At 50.7% G+C, this 22,159-nt stretch overlaps 1 protein-coding gene across 2 annotated transcripts in view; it reads right to left on the reverse strand.

The window, feature by feature from the left end:
- Positions 1 to 2,795: 2,795 nt before the first annotated feature.
- Positions 2,796 to 22,159, reverse strand: part of Zfand3 (zinc finger AN1-type containing 3) — a 234,702-nt gene continuing 215,338 nt past the window's right edge. For both annotated transcript variants that reach the window (XM_036167965.1, XM_036167964.1), the window contains one exon: positions 2,796 to 4,782. In XM_036167965.1, coding sequence (XP_036023858.1) covers positions 4,628 to 4,782 — 155 coding nt within the window. In that variant the 3' untranslated portion in view covers positions 2,796 to 4,627. The remainder of the gene's footprint in view (positions 4,783 to 22,159) is intronic.

A 22,159-nucleotide genomic window follows, 5' to 3' on the forward strand; every position in this document is an offset into this window, starting at 1 on the left:
TTTTGTTTTGTTTTTTAAAGATTTATTTATTTATTATGCATACAGTGTTCTGCCTGCATGTGTGCCCACATGCCAGAAGAGGGCATCAGATCTCATTACAGATGGTTGTGAGCCACCATGTGGTTGCTGGGAATTGAACTCAGAACCTCTGGAAGAGCAGCCATCTGAGCCATCTCTCCAGCCCCAGGCTGATGCCTTCTTATGGCTGACAGCAGCAGCACATCCTGCTTTGAGTTGTCTGGAGCTGCTGGGCCACATGGGAAACACTATTTCTGCATAGATACATTTTACATCCCCACGGAGTTCTAGTTGTACACAGGGTTCTAGTTAGCCCACAGCCCTGCAACATATTTCCCCTTTAAAAAGTAATTGTTACCACGATCCTGGAATGTTGAAGTGGCCAACTTCATGCCTAGGTAGACAAGGGCAGTGGGGGAGCAGCCTGGATCTTTTCTGTCTCTCCATCTTCTTCCCTCACCTTCTCCTCTTTCTGTTCTGTTGCCCAAGCAAGCCTCCTGCCTCAGCGCCCTCCCCCAGCAGCTGGTGCATGCTCCTGCCCCAGGCAGGCTGCCTCCAATCCATAGCACAGGGCTCAATTCCTCGGATGCGACACAGGAAAGGCTGCGGAGAAGGGGTGTGTTCTAAAAGCGGGACAGCTTCATGACGTCCCCAGCCACCCCCAACAGTGCTAGTCAGTGGGCCGGCTTGAGTCATCCCACCACTTCCTGCGTGGGTAAATTGTTAGCTAAGGAGGTCGCCTTCCACTCACAGCTACCATGCTACCCCACACCCCTGCCTTGAGGAGCACTGTGAACCCAAACCACCTGGGGCCTATTTCCCAGGGGCCACAGGGCACGAGGTTCCTAGCACTTAGGGTCTCTCCAGGAAGAGTTATGGGGGCTCACAGGCCCAATGGGTGCACAAGACCTGGGTTCAATCCCCAGAATAAAAAGTGGAAAAAAAAATGAGTATAAAACTAAGTGAATTCAAATGAGGAATGAAAATAATTTACAAGTTACTGTTTTAAAAACTTGACAAATACCCACATGGAAAAAAGCTGAACAAAGGCAAAGGCCCATGGCCTCCACACATGTTCAATGCTGCTGTGTTCCTGTCGCCTGGCTGTGTCCTCCCAGGAGGCTCCTGACTTCTGGGATAGGTTTAGAATCTAACACCTGGGAGCCTCGAGCATCCTGCCAAGTCGTGTGTTCAACACTGCTGTCCATGGTAGGGGCTGTTCCTGTGTCCCTGACCACCCTTTCCTGGGGGACTGTGGCAGCTCTCACTGGCAGCAGCGTACTGGCCAGAATGGACTCCGCATGGACGTGCTTCAGCCCTCTGACCTCCCCACACCTGCCAACTGCAAAAGCTGCCAGCTCTGGCCCTGCTTCCCCAGGCTTGCTCCAGCCCTTCCACAGGGGCCGAGGGTCAGGTCTCTGGTTTTAGTGGGAGCCCTCTTGGAAGATGGGAGTGGGAACATTATATAGAACAACACGTAAAGAACCTGGGGACAGTGGTCACAGACACCAAGGCCGCTATTTCCACTGTTTCATCTGCACACCTGGGTGATGAACACCAGGCGGCAAGTCTCTGCAAAGGGTCAGTGACCCAAACATCTGCCAGGGGTGACTGCCACACTTCTGGAACTAACCTTTATCTGTGCCCAAATGGATAGGGAAAGGAAAGTGGGAGCTGGTCCCAGTGTGTCCCTTTGACTCCTGGTCACACCAGCTGACCAAGAGGACAGGTAAATGCTGGCAGGCAGCACGATGGTCTTCCCACTCCCACGGGCATGTGTCTTCACCACTGGGGTTTATGCTGGTTGCACACCTCCCGTGGTTCTCTACTGTGCATTCTTTACATTGCAGAGCACGGAGAGTTTGCACGCTCAAGTCTAGGTATGAGCTGCTGGCCCGGGAGCAGGCGGGAAGCAGCCTCACCTCTGCACTGCCTCCCCCAACTCCTGGCTCTTAGCAGAGGCCCAGATCTCACTAAAAGAATAGCATTAGCATCCACCCACCCACAGTGGATATAAGATGGGGGGGGGGGGGGTTACAAATACTGTTTTACTTAATATTCTGCATCTATTTCAGGATCTAAGACCTTCCCACACCCTCTGACTGGAAGATCATTAGGTACCACCCTTTCTAGCTCCAAAGGCCTCAGGACTAGGGGATCCTATCTACTTGCTACTCCTCAGGCAGGCAGCTGTGAGTGGGGTTGCAGAGGAGACTCCCCTCCCCCAGCCCTGCAGACTCTGCCTGGGGAGTGGAGGAGTTCTCACAGCTTTCCCAGGTCTCTCTTCCTGTAGCCACCAGACAAGCTTCTGTGGCTGCCTGCTAGCTTCCCGGCCCCGCACCAAGCACTCTGAATTTCCTGAGCATTTTCCATCACTCTGTCAACTGTGGGCTGGTGGTACCATTCTTCTGCCTGATGTACAACTTTCAAAAAGTTTGTGTACCCTGCATGCCAGAGTCACCTGCTCCTCCCTCGAGCTGTCCTGAAGGAGTAGGCAGCTGCTTCACCAGTACTGGATCCAAGTCCCCAGGTCCCAGGCACCCACACACCCATACCTGGGGTCCTCAGGGAGGGTTCCACAGACACACCACCCTGTGCAATGCCTGCAGACCTCACACACACCAGGGAAGCAGCTGATCACTGGACACTCACTGGGCAAATCACCCCAAATCCCGAGTACTGCAGAGCACCCTGCGTTGTCACAGGCCAGGGATGCAGTGCGTTTATTTCCTGGCCCCCCAGGGCCCTAGGAGAACCGCCGAAATAGACAATCCAAATATCCGTACGATTGGTTTAATTGTTTTCAGCAGGAGAAAAAGAAGAATAAAGTTACAAGAGTCTTTTAATATTTTCACAATGTTAAACTAAAACTGAGCTCTAGGCTATGTGTGTAAGTCAATCTAGGACACAACGGGTTAAATAAGATTTCCTCTTTAAAGATACAAGAATTTCAGCTTCCCTTACATTTAACAAACTTCACAGAACAGATACTGCAGGGAACAAGCCCTTCCTCCCTCACTCAGCTCTCCCAGCAGGCTTGAACCTGGCTGCGGTCCCTGGGTGCATGGTCCCCAGCACCCCATTCCCAGTGCTTTGGGGACCTGAGGGGCTATGAAGGGCACATGGTGCCTCGCTGAGGATGGCCATGTGGCCAGAGGGCTGTGGCTTGGCAACAGCGGTAAACGCTGGGCAGACCCGGCCCCCGTGCCCTGGGCTGCCCTAGAGTGAGGCGCTGGTCTGGGTCATCAAGTGAGAATTAAGGCTGGAGATTCTGCAGTGGCTCCCATCTGCCGGGTGCAGAGTGGATGTAGGGTGGGAAGAACATGATTTCTTATTCGGTATTTTGGATCAAGACATTGTACTTGCAGGTCCACTGTTCATCTGGAGAGCAGACCTTGCTCAATTACACAAAGGAAAGTCGCTGAGCTAAACCGTTCACCAGCAGCCAGGTGTGGACGGCCCCTTGCCAAGCTGGGACAGATGGCGCATGTGTGGCACTTAGACCTGATTCAGGCTTTCAAGAGAATCCCAGCATCTACCCGGCCCTGCCCACCTGACTCCTGACGGTTCTAACCAGCCCCACATATCTGCCCCATTCAGGCCCAGGCTGAGAGCTTCCTTCCACCACAGCCACCGCTCAACCTACTAGAGCGAGCCACACCACGGTCCTGTACACCCGCTGCCTTCCCTTCCTGACCCTACCCTGAGGGAGGTGGCCTGCATGGAACAGGGGAGGAGGCTCCTGCCGGGAGAGCCACACTTCCCCAGTGACCCCGATTCTTGTGGCTAGGAAATGTCTTTTTAAAAACTCCAAATACAGAAATCTGGTTGCCAAGGCCCAGGCGCAGGTCTCAGCCACAGGGCTGCCACGAGCAACACTCTTGCCCTTGGCAAGCTGCAGCCAGAGCCAGTGGGTCATGACCACGGATCCTGTGCAGAAAAGGTGGGGATCATGCGTGGACTAGTCTTGAGTGGAACTAATTTTCAAAGTGAAGTTGTCCCTCTTCTTGTGTGACGAGCTTCCCTATAACATCAGGTAAAAAGCTTCCTCCATGAGAATCTGCCCCACCCACTTCCAGCACTGAGGGAGAGCGAGGCCACTGCCTAGCCCAGCCACGTGGCCAGTCTCAGCAGCCTCCCGTGGCCTAGGCACGCGTGGCCATCAGGTCCTGCTGGGACCAAGCAGAAGTGAAGAGGTGAAAGGCCGGGCACCAAGAGTTCCTGTCAAAGCCGCCCGTGTGGCTGAGAGGCCTGCGCCTCCTCTAGTGACTCCGTCCGCTCTGGACACTTTCCGCTTAAGGCTTTTGTAAGTTTGACTCCAGCAGTGACAGGTATGTGTTGTTTTAAATCCACTAGCCATGCTCAAAAAAAATATTCTTCATGTTTTAATTTTATACAATGGCTAGCAGGCACCTTAGTAACCAGCCAGAAATCAATTTCATCCACCATCAACCCCTAAACTACAGTACCAGGATGGCTGGCTAAAGACAGGAGACGGCCGGCTGTAGTCTGACGCGTGCCCAGTACAAGGTGTCTGGCTGACTTTGTCCTAAATAAGGCTAACATTAGTGAACTAAGAACAGCGTCGTGTGGTGGCCCTGCCTGGCCTTCAGGAGCACCCCTCCCCGATGCGCTGGCAGGAGCGCCCCACTTTCCGGTCCAGTTTCACCATTTTCATGATGGCTTCCTCGCGGCCACGGCCCATGTGGTCGAATGTACAGTCGTGCTGCTCGGGGAGGCGGTGTAACATACAGAACACGTAACCTGCAGGAAGGAAGCAGAAGAGACAGATCATTGGGGGCCTCACTGACATCTGCAAGAGGAGGCTATATGGCGGGGGATGCGAGATCAGTGCAAGGCTTCACGCTGCTGAGCACCCCAACATCTAGCATGGGTCCAGCACTTCCCACTCCCAGTACAAGGAGACCTGCAGCCCTTCCCCTGCTCAGAAGCCCTGGCAAGCTGTGGTAGCCACCAGAGGACAGACCTGGTTTCCTACACAGCTAAGGCCTGGAGGGCTGGGTTGGGGATAGAGTCACACGCACCTACAAGTGAATAGGGATCCTGACTGAAACTGAGTGTCTTCCAGGCCCGGAAAAGGTAATATACAGGAGAGGAGTAACTGCTGGAGGGCTGACTGATGTCATCTGCAAGGACCCTATGCTCTAGCTCCCTGAGAGGGCAGAGATGCAGATCTTCTCTCAGGACGTCTACCTGGGCTGCCCTCCAAGCTGTGGAGCAGCTGTAGGTCCAAGGGAGACATAGGACTGGCACATGAGAAGAGGAGGCCCAGGGACAGAGGCCTGCAGAGCAGGGAGATGTGTCAGTGGACAAGGGTGCTCTTCAAGCAATGAGGAGGATCCTCTTGGTGTATGGGGGTGACTGTTCCCTCCTAGCTCCCCAGTGAGCCTCGAGAAAGGCCGGGGTATGTGCAGGAGGAGACTCTGGCAAGAGGACCACTGCCAGAGCCAGCTGCTCCCTCTGTCCTCATCCCCGACCCTGGGCCTCGGCAGTGACGGCAGGCCTTGATGGATCCAAACACATTCCTAACCTGTTCTCACTGTGTCTGGAGCATCTCACGGCGGCCACTCCTCAGCCTCCGTCCCTCTGCAACTATAGACCAGCGGAAGCTGGAGGCCAACTGGCCAGAGACAACAAGGCCCTGAAGTGGGAGGCTCTAAATGTTATGATTAACTTCACTCAGACAGTCTTACACAGGGAGATGCGTGTGGAGGGGAGGGGGCGTCTTCAAAGACACAAGTACCAGCCACCTGCCTAGCAGATGCTTGCTTATGCTGTGTACAAGCGCATGTGCATCCATCTGGTAGGTGGAGGGGTACAGCCTGGGCCGTCCACTGTTGGAGAAACACATTATTAACTGCTTCCCAAAGAGAGCAGGGCATGTGTTTGACTCTAAATTGGGACTGGGTTTAAGGAAAAGAACAGAGATGAAATCTTCATCTCCTGAGAAGCCGAGCTCCCACTTGGTAGAAAGCAAAGTTAAGATTAATGAGCTTGTGTGTTAGAGTTACTGATAAGTTCATTATTCCCAGATATTGGATACCAGTTGCCTCTCCTGAAGGATCCCACAGCAGAGCCTGTGCCCTCAGTACACATCCTCCATCTAACATGCTCAACCATCTTTCAGGAGCAAAGAGCCCCCCTGTGAGAGAAGCTACTGCCAGATGGGGGCACCAACAGGTATTTCCGTCACTAAGCCCTGGCACAGTTCTGCTTATGCAGCACAGAGAAGGGCAAGGGGTACCTACTGCCCCTCCTTCAGGATGGTGGGGGTTCTCTCTCCTGAGCTGGTGGAGCTGTGGGAAGTCAGCCAGAATCAGCTGGAGCTTCCAGGCTAGCTCAGACCCCTCAGTCAAAGCAGATCCATAGGGAACACTGCAGCATGGCCCTCGTACAGACCTATCCTACCTTCCTCTGGCAAAGAGGACACACTGGCAGTCCCTGTCTACTTGGGTGCTTCGAGCCAAGAGTCTCCATCTCACGCCCCTGTCAGAAGCATCCAGAAGCCTGGCTCTGAACTCTGCAAGCCGGAAACATAGAGAGCAGCAGCTCCTTCAGGAGAGTAGGCAACATGGGGAGGAACCTGGGGAGATGCTCGGCCACTTCTCCATGGCTACACTGTGCTTATTATGTACACAGGTTTCACTCAAGTCCTGTTATGATCATTCACTAGTGGAAGGTACGGGATGGAACTTGTCCCTGGTGGGAATGCATACTGCACTGTGGGAGTAACTGGTGGGTGGAAGTTCATTTTTTAAAGCAAACAAAACAAAACCAAGTTTATTACAAAAAAGAACTGCAGATGATGCACAGGCTGAGCAGCTGGATTAATAAACCTCTACCTTCCATTCTTGGGAACACAGACCTTTCCAGAAACTGCTGCAGGGATTGTGAACTTGGCATTACTCTAGAGATGGGTGTTCTTGAGTGACAGACAAAAAGGACTTGAGGTTACTGCCTGCTGTTGGCTGGGCCAGCCTCATACTTCTCTAAGTCATTCACTAGAAGCCGAAAGGCGGGGCAGGAAGGCTGCAAATTCTAGGAGCCTCAGAAACACAGGGAGGACAGAACAGTTTTGGGTTCTTCATTCTTGAAAAGGTCAAAGTTGACAACAAAACTGCGATGCCATCGCTGTTACTTCCAGGACACCACACAGTTCTTTCCCTCCCAGCTCAAGTGAGACTCACTCCTGTTGCACGTGGAGCCCCACCCTCCTTACCCAAGGTCCCCCTTGCTCAGCAGCATGCAGTTTTGAAAGCAATTTCAATATCATGCAGTTTTGAAAGCAATTTCAATATACTGGCCATGGTGTAAGTGCTTGAAAGGACTGGGGGGGGGGGATTGAAGAGAACTGATGCTCACCCCCAAACAGAACACCTGGAACAGCAGTATTTGTAAAGACATGACCTGCCAAGAGCAGTTCAACCCATACAACCCCCAACATGCAACATGGCACCTGTCCCGAGTCACTTTCATTACACATGCACAAGGCGCTCAGGAACTTGTGTTTGTATCTCTGCTTACTGGCTCCGGAGCACTATCTGGGACGGACCCTTCATTTAAAAAGGAGGGCAAAGATGCAGCTGGCCCTCTAAGCATCTTGTTTCCAAGGCCCTGCCTGCCTTGCTCCTCCGGACTGCACCTTCTCTATGTAGACCAGCCACTGTCCCTGCTTCTGACAGGCCACTCTTAGCATGAAGAACAAGAGCTAGGGAGGTGCAACCCACAGGTGTACCAATCTCCACAACCTAGGATGTGGGTTGGAAGGTCTCCAGAGGGGCTGGGCAGTCCCATCGGCAGCCAGAGGAGACCTCTTACCTCTGCAGGCAGCACCAGGAAGAGGAGTAGCCATATCCTGCCAAGGGCCTGCCAAGCCTGCAAGGGTGGGAGCATGAGAGGAGGGGAGGTATCAGAGGCTCAGGGCCTACTGCAGAAACTTCTGTCTAGGAGGAAGTTCGCCAGGGGCAGACAGCAGGAGCGATCAGTTGATTCACCCTGAACACAGAGGTGGGAGGAGATGGGGGCTGGAGCAATGGCTTGGTAATTAAAATCACATACTGCTCTTCCGAAGGAGGACCTGGGTTTGTTTCCTAGCACCAACCATGACAGCTCATAACTGTCCTTAGCCCCAGTTCCAGGGCATCTGATACCCTCTTCTAACCTCCATGAGCACCAGGTATGATTGTGGTGGACATATACATGCAAGCACACACACACCTTTTTTTGGTTTTGTTTTTTAAAGTGGAAGGAAAAGCCAGTGGAGGCCCAGGTCTAGCACATCTGGATTCAGACACAGGACACATGGCTCTAGCCAACAGATGTGAAAATGATGTCCTGTGACTGATGTGTAAAAATGCCATCTGTTAGAAAGTTCTTCTCTCGGCCCATGGCCTTTAGTACTCACCCAGTTAATTCAAGTGCTCAGCCATAGCTAATGTCACAATAGGGGCTCAATGTTCTGAGCCTGGACACAAGAGCATGCACAGATGCCATCGTAGGCAGATAGGCCAAGGCAACCAGCACCTTGTTGTTTTTTTCCCCCGAGACAGGGTTTCTCTGTGTAGCTTTGAGCCTATCCTAGAACTCACTATCTAGACCAGGCTGGCCTCGAACTCACAGAGATCTGCCTGTCTTTGCCTCTCAAGCAAAGGGATTAAAGGTGTGCCCCCCCCCAACTCAGTGCCTTGTTTTAAGAGTGTCCAAAGTGGCAGAACAGCATTCCCTGCTTCACCCCTGAGCAAAGACTGACACACCTGTTGAGTCCCACCCTACCTAGTGCAGAGGTGGCCTGAGGCAGAACAAGGTAGCCACCTCACACTTCCCTCTTCTCAATGTTCCCTGCCACTGACCACAGGGATGGCCACTACAAAGGGGGCAGGGCAGAGCTGGGAGCCAAGCCAGCATCTCCCTCCCACCCTGGGATCTAAGCAAGATCAGTGCTCTTTTCTGCTTAGAATTTCCTTTTGTTTAACCCACACCTGGCAGAAATGTTGTTTACTGGCTTCATCTCGGAGTAAGCACACCATTTCAAGCTGGCAAAACTAGGCAGCTCCGAACTCTCAGGTTTTAATTAACTAGGCACTTGCTTTCCTGCAGGTCACCAACTTGGAAGCCCCCATGTGCTGTTTGATTAAAGACTGGGACAGGACAAGCCTCAACTGCTTGGTATTCCTACCTCACTTTTACACTTCCTGCTCATCTGGATTTCAAATTGTCGAAGGTTCAAGCAGATCTTTAAAATACTGCCAAGCCTGAGGCCTGAGGCCTGCAAAAGGCTGTGCTGGTGTGCATTGAGACAGCAGGGTGCAAGCTGCCCACACAGCATGCTTGCTTGTCCCAGACAGTTCTGACTTCCGTCAGCCTTACAAGGGCACAGCAAGTAGACCCTAAGTAGGACCCCTCAACAGCCCCATGGGGCCATCTCCAAATCACAGCATCATAGAGGTCAAACATGGTATCTTTAGTGTCATTTTAGATGAATAGTGCTGGGGATGTAGCACCCTCTCACAGCATAAAACCAAGCACGGGGGCACATGCCTGTAAGTCCAGCAGTAGGAAGGTGTAAGAAGATCAGAAGTTAGGGCTGGAGAGATGGCTCAGTGGTTAAGAGCACCGACTGCTCTTCCAGAGGTCCTGAGTTCAATTCCCAGCAACCACATGGTGGCTCACAACCATCTGTAATGAGATCTGGCGACCTCTTCTGGCCTGCAGGGATACATGCAGACAGAGCACTGTATACATAATAAATAAATTAAAAAACAACAACAACTGGTTTCTTCTAAAAAAAAAAAAAAAATCAGAAGTTCAAGATCACCCTTGGCTACAGAGTAAGTATGAGACCAGCCTGGCTACATGAGCCCCTATCTCAAGGAAACAACAAAAACAAAAATCAACCAAAGTAAATGTCCCTGACTTCTGTATCTAAAATGACCAGGAAGCTCCTTGGAAAAACAAGTCCCATTTTTCCAGCAAGGAAGTTTCTTAAGCCTCAGGACAGCTCACCGCCCCCCTGGCTCATTTGTAAGTGCATGTTGGGAACATCGGGTGGAAAGTGTTAGCCACTTACACTCCACCAGCAGAAATCCCTATTTTGTTTTATTTTTTTATAATTATAGCATGACCCAGTGCCCAAGGCAGAAGTTGTAGCTGAAATGTATTAACAGATCTCAATGCGTTTATTTCGTCAGACCTGGGAGCACGAAAAGCAGCTGCAGGTTTGGGGAATGGAATGTCTGCTTTACACCTCCTCCATCCCTGGCTTCCCACGGTAGAGAGAAAGTCATTATCGAGAACCAGAACTGGAGCCCAGCTCAGCAAGCTGGGCCTGTGTCCTGCTGCAGAAGAAAGGCATCATCAGGTGGTCAGGGTCAGCTGCCCCGGGCCCTGGACCAAAGCCCCACTGGGTCACCAAGCAGGCCTCCGTGGTCTCCCCCCAGGGGAAGGAGGAGTTGCAAGTCAGAAAAGTTACCAAAGTTGCCAAAGCCCCCTGGGATGTTCTAAAGCAGAAGCGTTCATCTGTCTTCCCCAAATCAAACACCCGAAACACACAAATGCAAAATAGGCTAACATAAGCAAAAGGAGACAGGACCTGAACTCGGAGCACATGCATGCACTGCTGGGCTGGAACCGCCCAGCACATTCATCTCGGGCTTGAGAGCGCCCGCAGTGAAGGCCTACAGTCTGTCACACACCAGCGGTAAACGACACGCCCCACCCTGCTGCTGGCCTTCACTACTGCTTCTCCTCCACCTGTCATGAAAATGTCCTCACCACTCTCTGCCCTGTCTTAGCAGGGTCCTCTGTCACCCACTGGGGACCCTCATTTTACCTGACCTCTGTCTGACATTCACCCTCACCTCCACCTGCCATCATGGGGGAGGGGAGTAGAGTGGCCACACCATGAAGGATGCTGCAGCTTGTGAAGATTTTCCTCCAAGCAAGCCTTTTAGCCCTCATGCATGAGGAGGAGGAGCCGCTGGGCTCAGCTATGTGGAGCTGAACATTTATTGACAGGAAATGGCTCACAGAAATTTCACCACTGGAAGTTCTACCTCCTCCAAGCCCTTTAGGAGCTGAGGGCATTGGCCCTTGGGAGCTCCCACATTTCTGGCTGTTTGTTTCTTCTCTCACTGGCCTCCATCTGGGCCTGCAGTAAAGCACTGTGGGTTAATAAGAAGCTGCTCTGGGGTGACCTACCTGCTTTCAATGGGTCCTGATATGCATGGCGGTCTCTTTCTGAACCTCCTCGTCCTCTACAAGACATGGGGTACAGCTTCCAAAGGCTGGCCTACAGCTGCAGTGTAGCTGAGAGGAAGTGTGACCCTTCCAGCCCAGACCAAAGAGAAGCCACCCTGGCGTCAGCGGTGCTCAGCTCGGCCACAGGGTTCCCAGGGAACTGAGCCCCAACCAGCCACCCCGGAAGCATCTTTGCAAGCAAGAACCAGCTCATTCCATAACTCATGTCCATGGGGCAATGAAGCCAGTGGGCATCAGACTGAAAAGGCCACGGTACCCTCCTCTCCGGAGCACCTCTCACTGCCTCCCACCACGGGTTAGGTCACCCACCTGACCCAGCTCAAGTCCCTTCCTACAGGGTCCTGCCCTCTGTCAGGTGACCCATTAAGAGTGTGTCTGGGACACTGAGTACTGGCCTTGGGCTCCAGCTGCAGCTCTGACTACTGTGTGGCTGAGACTGCCCTGGGGCTTCTCATAATGGACTTCGCTCTGTCCTCACAGCTGAGGCAGGGCTGTCTGGCTCTGACAGTATCTGCCCACCTACCTTCCCTGCTCAGTGGAGACTCAGGCACCCTTCTCCTCCCCAACTACAAACCTGTTTCCATGGGCAGCTGATGCATGCTCAGTGACCACCAGCTCAGTAAAGATTCCTGCTGAGGAAATGCAAACTGCAGAGAAGCCCCATTTAATATATGAGGACTACCCAGAAGACCTGGAAAGCATGCAGTGGTCACACCAAGGGGACATGAAACTTTCTAAGGACAAGGAAGAGCAGCTCTCCTATAGAGTGAGTGTGTTTCTCAGGCAGAGGCAGAGTGTTTCCAAGTTTGACCACAGAGATCTTCACACTAAGGTGCTGGGCTAGAGAGGTAACGGATGCAGGGGAGAAGCAATGGCTGTTGTCCCTGCCACAGTTGCACGCAAGCTGCACCAGCATCAGACATTTTTGTGTGCTACTTTTAAGGTGAAGTCTCTACAGGTGTGTGTGTGTGTGTGTGTGTGTGTGTGTGTGTGTGTGTGTGTGTGTGTGCGTGTGTGTGTGTGCGTGTGTGTGTGTGCGTGTGTGTGTGCGTGTGTGTGTTCGCACACGTGTGGGCGCACATCCAAGACTGACTTCAGGAGTCTTCCTCAATTACATTCTGGAAACTTCACTCATTGAGGTGGGGTCTCTCACTGAATCCATGGCATGGCATGGCTAGTCTAGCCAGTCACCTTGCTCCAGGGACCCTCTTCTGAGTGCTGGAAGGCATTTATGTTGGTTCTGGGGGTCCAGACTCTAACTGCTAAACCATCTCCTCAGCCCCTATACATGCTTTTTGCTTTCTTCTAAAACTCAAAACGGTCACCATGAGATGTGTACAAGTACAAGCACACTTTTCAGTATTTCACAAAATCTGATTTAAGGACCATTTGCCTCACATCTGCTGTCCATTCTTGAAGATTGGGATTTGGGGAAGGAAGCTGGCCTCCTGGTCCCACGTGTTTATTTAGTTTATGTTAACACACTTCCACTGGGGAACAAGACTTAGACGAGTTCAAATCTGAAGTCAGACGCAATGGCTGTGAACTAATAACCCACTGTTCAGACTGTGAGTCTAAAGCACTGCCCTCATAGCCCTAGCTCATGGCACGAGGGGGGGGGAGGGAGATGGGGTGGACAGGGCTCACACACAAGGACCAAGTGGCTGCAGCCTAGAACTCAGCCAGCCTTCAGTTCTTATCTGGGCAGCCTCAGCCCTGAGCACCCCCGCAGCTTGGGGCACCTGCTCCTGTGGTCCCCCCTAGCTCTTGGGCAGCACCTCGATCTTGAGAGAGAAGAACTGCTCAGGCTGGGCCCTCCTTAAACCCTCTCCCCAGGGTTAAACTCCACACACATGCTGAAAATTCTGAAAGCTCTGTCTGCAACGCCACACTCTATTCCATTATTTGTTTGAGACTGGTATCATCCTAACTCCTCACACTCAATCTCTGAGTCCCATGGATGCTCTTCCCAATATTGAGTGCGCTCTCTTTTCCACAGCTACCATCAGAAGGCAGTTCCCAGGACCCCCGCCACCATGCACTGACTCCCAAGTTGCCAAAGGCTCCTCACAGCAGCAGAAGGTAGGTGCTTTCTGCCTATGACTGCCAAACTCCAAGAGTGAATCCCAATTTCCTGCTGACTGCACTGCATCCCTCCAGGGCAGCCCCCATGGATGCCTCTCTCTCACACACTGTCCTAGACACAAGTGCCCCTCCGCCATGAACTTTTGCTCACTCAGGCCTCAGCTTCAGGATCTCTTCCTCATGAAGAACTCCTAGATTCTCATGGCATCTTGGACTACTTCAATTACTTGCTACAACTGTAATTTTAAAGCTATTTGTGTAAATTTTTTTCATCTCAAGGTCTATTTGGCAAGACTTCACAAAGCCAAGGATCACAATTCTGTAATTCCCTACACACCCCTGGCACCTCAGATAGTGCTTGTTTCTTTCAAAGTAACAAGGCTTGACAAAGCAGCAGAGGTTACAATGACACTATGTCCTCTCAACCTAAGGGACAAGCAAAGGCCAGCCGTGATTTTGAGGGGATGACTGCATCCTCACTCTCTCCTCCTAGCAGCCCCTACCAGCCTGGCTCCTGGCATCTGTGCTTGTCCATGTTTTGTGACGTCACCCTTCTGACCCTCCCACCTTATTTAGACAAAAGAGGGAGATGTAGTGGGTAGCTGTTCTAACTTTGATCTTGAAGGACCGCTCCTAGTGAGGTAGCAGGTAACTGTTACACTGCCCATGACCTTGAAGTACATGCCCCGGTACATGGCTGGTCCGGACCCTTAAGACCTGGGATATACCTACGCAGCTCTCTTCTTTGCTTCCTCATGGTACTGGATGCTGAGATCTTGGACCAGGCAAACCAGCTTTCCCAGACCCTATGATAAACCTCTCATGGTAGTAAGTTAACCCCCAAATAAATTCCTTTGCTCATTAAATAGACTCTGTGGCTTTCTGGCATTAAATGGCAAATGCCCACCCAGCTACTACTCATCTCAAATCCCAGAGTCCTCTCCTTCCCTTCCCCTCACACGGGCCTTATTATTCTCATGAGTGGTTTCTTCAGACAACCTCTAAATCATGTCTTGTATCTGCCCTTCTCCCCATCACATGCAAAGGTTCCATGGCAGGAACAAGCACAGCATGCTGAAGGAACAAGAACAGGGCTGGAATGCAGAGGCCAATGACTCCACCATGGCTTGCTAGGCCCCCTCTCTTACAGCATTTAGAAGGGCTTTGGAACATATGGGCTGATGTTTAGGATAATTAAACCTGAGATCTACTTGTTTCATACTTGTTAATAATGTAATATATGAATATAATAAACTTCAAATTATATAAAATAACAATCACCAAAAAAGTCATCTCATTTTCTGTTCCCTAGAGGCTAAGCCAGTATGGCCACCAGCCTTTAAGTATTCTGGAGAGCCTATATACACCATCATTTCTGCTTCTCTCCCACAGGGGTATTTTAAAAATGCAAACCAGATCATGCCACTCTTGTGCTTAAAACCCTTCAATGCTAGGAGTAATAAAGTTGCCAATGCCGACAAGCCCCCAGCTTGTACTCTTTTGCACTGGGCTCCACCCACACCATCAGCTGTCCCACACTGTCCCACACTATCTTCTTGGTTCAGGATGCCTCCTCCCAGCTGGCCAGCGTTGACTCCCGCCCTCATCACTGTCACGTTATGATACCTTGGTGATGCTTCTACCTGAAGTAACTGAAGTGGTCCACATCCCCTCTGTGCTGCACGCCTTCCCCAGAGAACAACAGCACACGGCAGACTGCCATCCCACTCTCCTGACTCCCTGAAGACGGCACAACAGATAACTTTAACAGGGGACTCAGTAAAACAGAAAGGAGGTCCTCTAGCAGGAGGCACCCTCTCCCACTCCAGAGAAGCCTGTTCTAGTTTCACGAGTGACCAGGGTGCAGCAGGCACCATTACTGATTGATGTGACATGTGCATCTGTGCACTCACAGGTCTGTTCTGTTTTCTGCTGCTATGATTGGTCCAAGCACCTCCTCACAGATTCACACGCAGACATATCAAGATAGTGTGAGGGCTCTCAGGCTCACACTCAGCTGTGTGGACAGTGAAGAACTAACCTCATCACAGGCTCCCACTGATGTTCAATTCTCCCTCTCCCTGGTATTTTGGTCAGTTACTCCAGATTCAACAGAAAATTAATCCTGGCACAACAGTTCAGCTCCAGGGAAAAGGAATTCAATTGAAACAAGGGTATTAACATAAATCTGGGCCCTTAACTTGTAAATCTAGAGGCTTCCTTCTCTTCCTGGCTAAATCTGTAATTTGGCAGGGCACAGTAGAGGAGCGTGTTGACTCAGGTGTCCCCTCCCAAGGGCCAGGGACGACACAGATCAAGAAGGAAGATGCTGACATGTGTGGAACATCCTGGTGATCAAGAAGGAAGAGGCTTGTTGGCCTCACAAAAACTCTAATGATAGCTGCCATACTGCCCCCTGAGGGTCCACAGTTCTTGTCTTTAATTGGAGCATCCTCCGCCTGTCACCCCACACAACAACCCAGAACCAGCCATTTCCTAGACAACTAAATACTCAACAGGAACTTCTGGCTTGAGGAGAGTGTTGGACACAGACCTGCTCCCTACAGCCCTGTAGGACCTTCCTAGAAGACATGCCAGTGAGTGAAGCCTCTGGAAGGCTACAGGAACAGCTGGGGAATCATCACAGGCCCACGTGACCGTCTTGCAGGCACTTTAGCTTGTGCGGGAGTGGGGGTGGGTGGGTGGGGGGTGAGGCCTCTGATCAGACACAAAGGGGAGCCTGACAGCAGGGGAGTCTCTGGGAGAGACAACCTGGGACTGGTGACACCCAAAGAGCAGCTATTTTGCAAGCACTTCTCTGTCGGCAAAGCCTCCTGGGGAGAAGAGGGAAGAGGGTAACCCTTTGCACCATCCCATGCGGCAGGGCAGTTGCTGAGAGGCCAGCTACCTGGCTGTTTGGAGCACTCCAGTGAACCACCATGCCGACAATCACTTTTTTTGTTTTGTCTCAGAAACCGGCTGTGTCAAGTCTATCTCAGCAGACCTGAAGTGTGGAGCCCTCTTCCCCCCCAGGTCAGGGAGGGATGCAGCTTCGCAGCCGTCCAGCTCAGACCTCTCATGGCCCTTGCAGGGACTGAAAACTGTAATGCCCACCATACCGGCACCATGAGAGCCAACAACCCAGGAACACATCACACAGTGATGGGGCTGAGGCTCATGGAAGACACACTGGCCTTTAAAATGCTCTCAGGGAGATCAGTTTTTGCTGCTATTACCATAGGATAGTAGTGTTCTGTCTCCTGCAAGCAACAAGGTAGGAAAGCTGAAGTGGTTGCCTTCCTGGAGTCTGTGTCTCCAGGACTGTGTTGTGTGGCCTCATCAAGACCTTGGTCTGCTTAGGTCAAGGTACTTTCCAGAATAAGACACAAACTTTACTGACACTAATCTTGGAGGAAAGGTGGTACCAAAAAAACCCATCTAACAAAGGAGTCAAGTGTCAGAACTGGGCCATTGAAAGGAAGCAACAGGCTCAAGGAGTCAGCAGGGTTTACTGGCCATCTGCACATGGTATTCATGGTCTATGCTGGCTGAGCAGAGGGGAAAGAAGCCACTGTTTCCTGTGGCTAATGAGTGCCGAGATGCAAGAAACCAGCTGCAAACAGAATCAGCGTGATCAGGCATGGGTAATAAGACGAAGCATCCAGGAAGGCCAACCACACAGGGTGCCCTGCAAGGAGGTCCATTTTCATGGGCAGTGAGGACATGAATCAGTACTGGCAAGAACAGAACACACACGTGGCAATGCCACTGCACCGCCTATAACCCAGATGTAGGAGCGACGGCAAGGAGGGCAATGATACAGACCCCGCCCTCCAGAAACGCTGTGTTTAGACAAAGTTTCAAGTGGCAGAACACACTTAAGAACAGCATGGGAGGGTGGGGTTTGGGGACATGGCTCAGTGGTTAAGAGCATTTGCTATTCTTCCAGAGGACCCAGATTCATTCCCAGCACCCACATGGTGGCTCGCAATCAACTATAACTCCAATGTCAGGGGATCCAACAGCCTCTTCTGGCTGCAGTGGGCACATAGTTCACATACATACAACCTAGGCAAAACACTTACAAAAATACATGAATCTGTCGGGTAGTGGTGGCGCACGCCTTTAATCCCAGCACTCAGGAAGCAGAGCCAGGCGGATCTCTGTGAGTTCAAGGCCAGTCTGGTTTACAAAGGGATTTCTAGGATAGCCAGGACTATTGCACAAAGAAACCCTGTCTTGAAAAACCAAAACCCAGAACAAACAAACAACATGAATCTTAAAAACAAAAACGGTAAGCAGCCAGAGAAACCACAAACACCCCAGCAACTGGTTCTCACACAGCAGGCCTCACACATTCTTAGCATTCACTAACCTCTAAAGGCTGAAAAAAATGGACAGACTGGGCTGTGGTCACCTCTTAAACATTTAGGGTGCCCAGTGGGACAGTTTGGAGACCAAAAAAACAAGATGTGGACTCAAATCCTTTAGCACTTCTGATTACTTTATTTCAAAGTAGTGAGTACCTATTTCTAAAAACCATGGTATCCTTATTCTACAATGCACCCCCCCCCCCCACGACAGGGTTTCTCCGAGTAGCTTTGTGCCTTTCCTGGATCTCACTCTGTAGACCAGGCTGGCCTGGAACTCACAGAGATACGCCTGGCTCTGCCTCCCGAGTGCTGGGATTAAAGGCCTGCGCCCAGCTCTACAATTCATTTTTCAAAGTAAAACTGACACAACCCAAGTCCTAAACAGAGGCAGATGATGAATGGCACTATTCCCTATGTCCCCACAAAATTCCCAATCTGTTCCCAAGTTACTGCATGTTACTGTACACCGAGGATGGGGTTGGGGTGGAGCCAGCCAGAAGAATAAAAATGGCCTCCCCACCTTGCAATGCTTGCAGTCTGGAAAGAGGGGCAGTCATGCAGCCAGAGGATTTTTAGCATATGTTCACTTGATCAAGCAAGGCTGTATTAAAGGAGGTCAGCTTTGGCCAGGGCTGACTTGGAAAATGTGGAGACAGACTGAGCCCAGCACCTACTCTATCCGGTACTTGACTCAGTCGGATGCTCTGTCACCATTCTTGCAGCCCCAAGGGACTGGGATATTAGGTGGTCTAAGCCACTGTCCTTCAGTTGGTGACAGACAAGCTCAGTAAGGAGGAAGAGGCCTGGAGGGACACCTCTGGATGGCAGACTGAGTGGAAACAAGGCATGCCACAGGGTTAGTATAGATGTACCTCAACAGGCGAGGGTCTCCTGTGTTGGCAATGTGCCCAGTTGTTGGGTTACCGCAGCCAAGTATCTAAGGCTAGAGGAGGAGACAAGTGTGGTCCCACACAGCAAGCTGTGACTTCGAATTTCTGTGAGCTGAAAGAACCCAAAGTGTACTTTTCCCCAAAGTTGAAAAATTAAAGCTCTAATCATATAAAATAATTGGATTAAACAAAGCAGGCAACCTCACCCTATCTCATAGTTTAGTCCAGAGACCACTTACAGGGTCCTAGATCCTAAGCGGAGATTCAGAGACTCAACTAAATGGACGTTAAAGAGTCAAAGATACTGGTCTGGCTGAGAGAATAAAAGACACAAAGAATTCACAAAGAAATGTGGGGTCATGTGTGGACAGGAGAGCAGGAGGGGTAAGAAGGAGGTGCACCTACTGAGGCTGAGGGCAAGAGGGGGCACTGCCATAAGCACTGAATAGCCACACCAAGTACTACTGTCCACAGCGTAATCCAGGAAGTGACCACCTTTCCACGTAAACAAGTGAAGCTGTGAGATGGCAAAATCTTCCTCCAGGCCACACATGGCTTTCTCTGCTAAATCATTTGCTTTCGTAGTCTGTATGCAAATGTTTCCTACACTGTCCTTGACACATTCCTTAAATACAACTCCTAAGGCTCACTAGGGTGAGGGCAGCTATGGGAAGTGCACCCTAAGTCATGCTTAATGCTGAAAAGACTTAATTTCAGCCTAAGACCACAAAGGCAAGGATACTGGAGGTGCACTTAGCGTTTAAATCTATCGTGAGAGAGAGAGAGAGAGAGAGAGAGAGAGAGAGAGAGAGAGAGAGAGAGAAAGGAAGGCAGGCACACAGACTGGCAAAGTGCAGATGGCATTTTCACAGGCAACATGTCATGTGTGTGCAGCATCTTTCAGAACGGAGAACTAACAGGGAGTCTGGCCAGGCTTCCAGGCCAGAGATGCCCCAGGAAAATCAACTGTGTGCTAAGGGAGTAGCAATCTTACAGAAGGCACAGTGCAGTCTAAGCACAAACACACAGGACACCTGAACAAAGATATATACTGGAAATATAAAACATGGCTAAGATAATTTAAAAAACCTAAATGAAGAGAGATATTTGTATTTATGGGTTGGAAATTGTTAAGATAGCAACTCTGAGCTGTTATCATCAGACTCAAAAGCAGGAGCTGCTTCGGGGATGGGGGTGGGGGGTGGGGGGGTGTCCTGTGGTCTTATCCCACCAGCCTGATGGGTTCTGTTGTGATAGTTACTCTTTTTGTAAAATGAACAATGTTTCAAAGGTGAAGGGATGCTTCAAGATGTCTGGGCAGTCAAGCACACGGAAAAGATGCTCGTGTGTGCAAAATGTTCTCTGGTTCAAGGAGAAGAAAATTCATAACACTGGGTGGGCAGGTACTTGCTAGGCAGCCAGAGAGAAAGATGAGTACTGAGTTTGCCAAGGGCACTAAGAAGCTAGAACAGAAGCTGTGAAGAACGAGGAACTGACACAGGACACTGGGAAGGCTGTTGGCTGCAGCTGATGTCAGATGCACATTTACCACTTAACATTCCACCCCACATATTTACCCCATAAAAATTAAGGTGCATACATGTCTGTCCACCTAAAGACTTACATGAAAATGCTTAATGCAGCTTATAAACATGGGCTATCCCCTCCCAGTGTGGCAGCATCAGAGGAAGAATAACTAGCCAATAGCAACATAGATGACGCTCAAAAAATAGCATGTGACACAGACCTAATATCGTATACTGTGAATCCACTGATACTAAAATTCTAGAAAAAGCAAAACTCTGGGGCAGCAAAGTGAAAGGACCAGAGAGGCAACAGAGTCCTTCCAGAAGCCAAATGGTGATGACTACTCAACTTACATGAATTTACAAAAATTTTCTGAATTGCAAAGTGGGAGAATTTTATGGTATGTAAAATGTTATGGTACATTAATTTTAAAAAACTTTAAAAAATCTTTCTGAAAAAATAATTAACAAAAATAATTTATTATGAGATCAAAACTGTAAAATATCAGTAATTCTTTCTGGAATAATCCCCTCTTGTCTACAAAATGTCATCCAGGCAGGGTAAGCTGTCCAGCAGGCTCTAACACAGTCACAGTGCTGCCACTGAGAAGCAAACCTCCATGTCATGAGACTGGTGTCAGCAGGGGAGGGGGGGGGGGGGAGACACGGGTAGCAGACATATTCTGGATGTTCTGCACCTGAGGAGCTGAGCCTCTGGTGCTTGTTTTGCTTGGGGTAGGGCAGCACACCAACCTGGCCACATATGCACAGCAGGCTGGGCCTCTGGAGTGGGTGCAGGTCTGACACTTCCACTGCTGTGATGACAAGCAGGACAGGGACTCAGCACTCTTGCACATGAGGGGTAAGCTGCTGTTTCCCAGAAGCACAGTGCTGGGGAGAAGAGGAGGTGCAGGGCACCTCTCAACCTGCCGCGTGCTTCCTAATATCCTTTGCTTCTCTCGTGCACCCTAATTCCCACCAGTTTTTTTTTTTTTTTTTTTCCTTTTGGGAGTACAGACAAGACACATCTTCCTCTTCAGCCACATGCAGCACACACCCCAGCTGCCACCTTGGAGTCTTCATTACTAGACTCAAAAACAGGAGCTCCTACAGAGTGGATCTCTCTATCTCACCAGCTAAACCAGTTCTGGCTATGGTAGTTAAAGCTAGATCATGTTAACTACATCCAAAACCACTGATGGTGCTTACTCTGAGCCAACATCCAACCTCCTCACCCCAGAACTGGAACCTTTCTCTCTCTTCCTTCCTAGCAGCTCCTCACCACCTGATGTCAGTTCCATCCAGCTGCAGGCGCCATCTCTATAGTCTAAGCCACACTCTTCCTTAACTGCAGAAGCCAGTCCAGAGTCGTCCAGGTGGAGGGAGGCCCCGCCCACACCCTCTGAGCGTATCTTGTGACTTGGTAGCAGCTCTAGCAAAGGGCTGTCTGGTGGCAGGTTTGTCTGGTGGCAGGCTTCTGTTTCTGTTTCAGTTAAACACACACACACACACACACACACACACACACACACACACACACACACACACAGAGAGAGAGAGAGAGAGAGAGAGAGAGAGAGAGAGAGAGAGAGAGAGAGAGAGAGAAAACCATGTGTGCATGCTTTCCTGTCAGGCCCAGCAAACCACTGCATACAAAAACCATTTTACAGGTCCCTGGAGAAGCAGCTGGTTCCAGACAGGGGAGCAACCTTAAGATTTAGACACATCTTGTTAGGCCAAAGAGTAAGGACCTGCACCTACTCCTCCCTCTGGTCACTGGAGATGGGAGCCGGGCCGAAGGAACTTCAATTTGGCCAAATGTGAGTCATGAGAACACTGCAGATGGCACTGACTCATAAGCCAGTGGGGTGGAGGGAGGAGTCCACCCCAGTCACAGGTGAAAAGGGAAGGAGGAGGCCCCACTTAGAGAATGCTGCTGGCACCAAACGGCAACTGTGGAATCAAATCATTGTGAGCTACATGAGGCTGG

This window comes from Onychomys torridus, chromosome 18 (assembly GCF_903995425.1).
Source record: "Onychomys torridus chromosome 18, mOncTor1.1, whole genome shotgun sequence".
Lineage (NCBI taxonomy): Eukaryota > Metazoa > Chordata > Mammalia > Rodentia > Cricetidae > Onychomys > Onychomys torridus.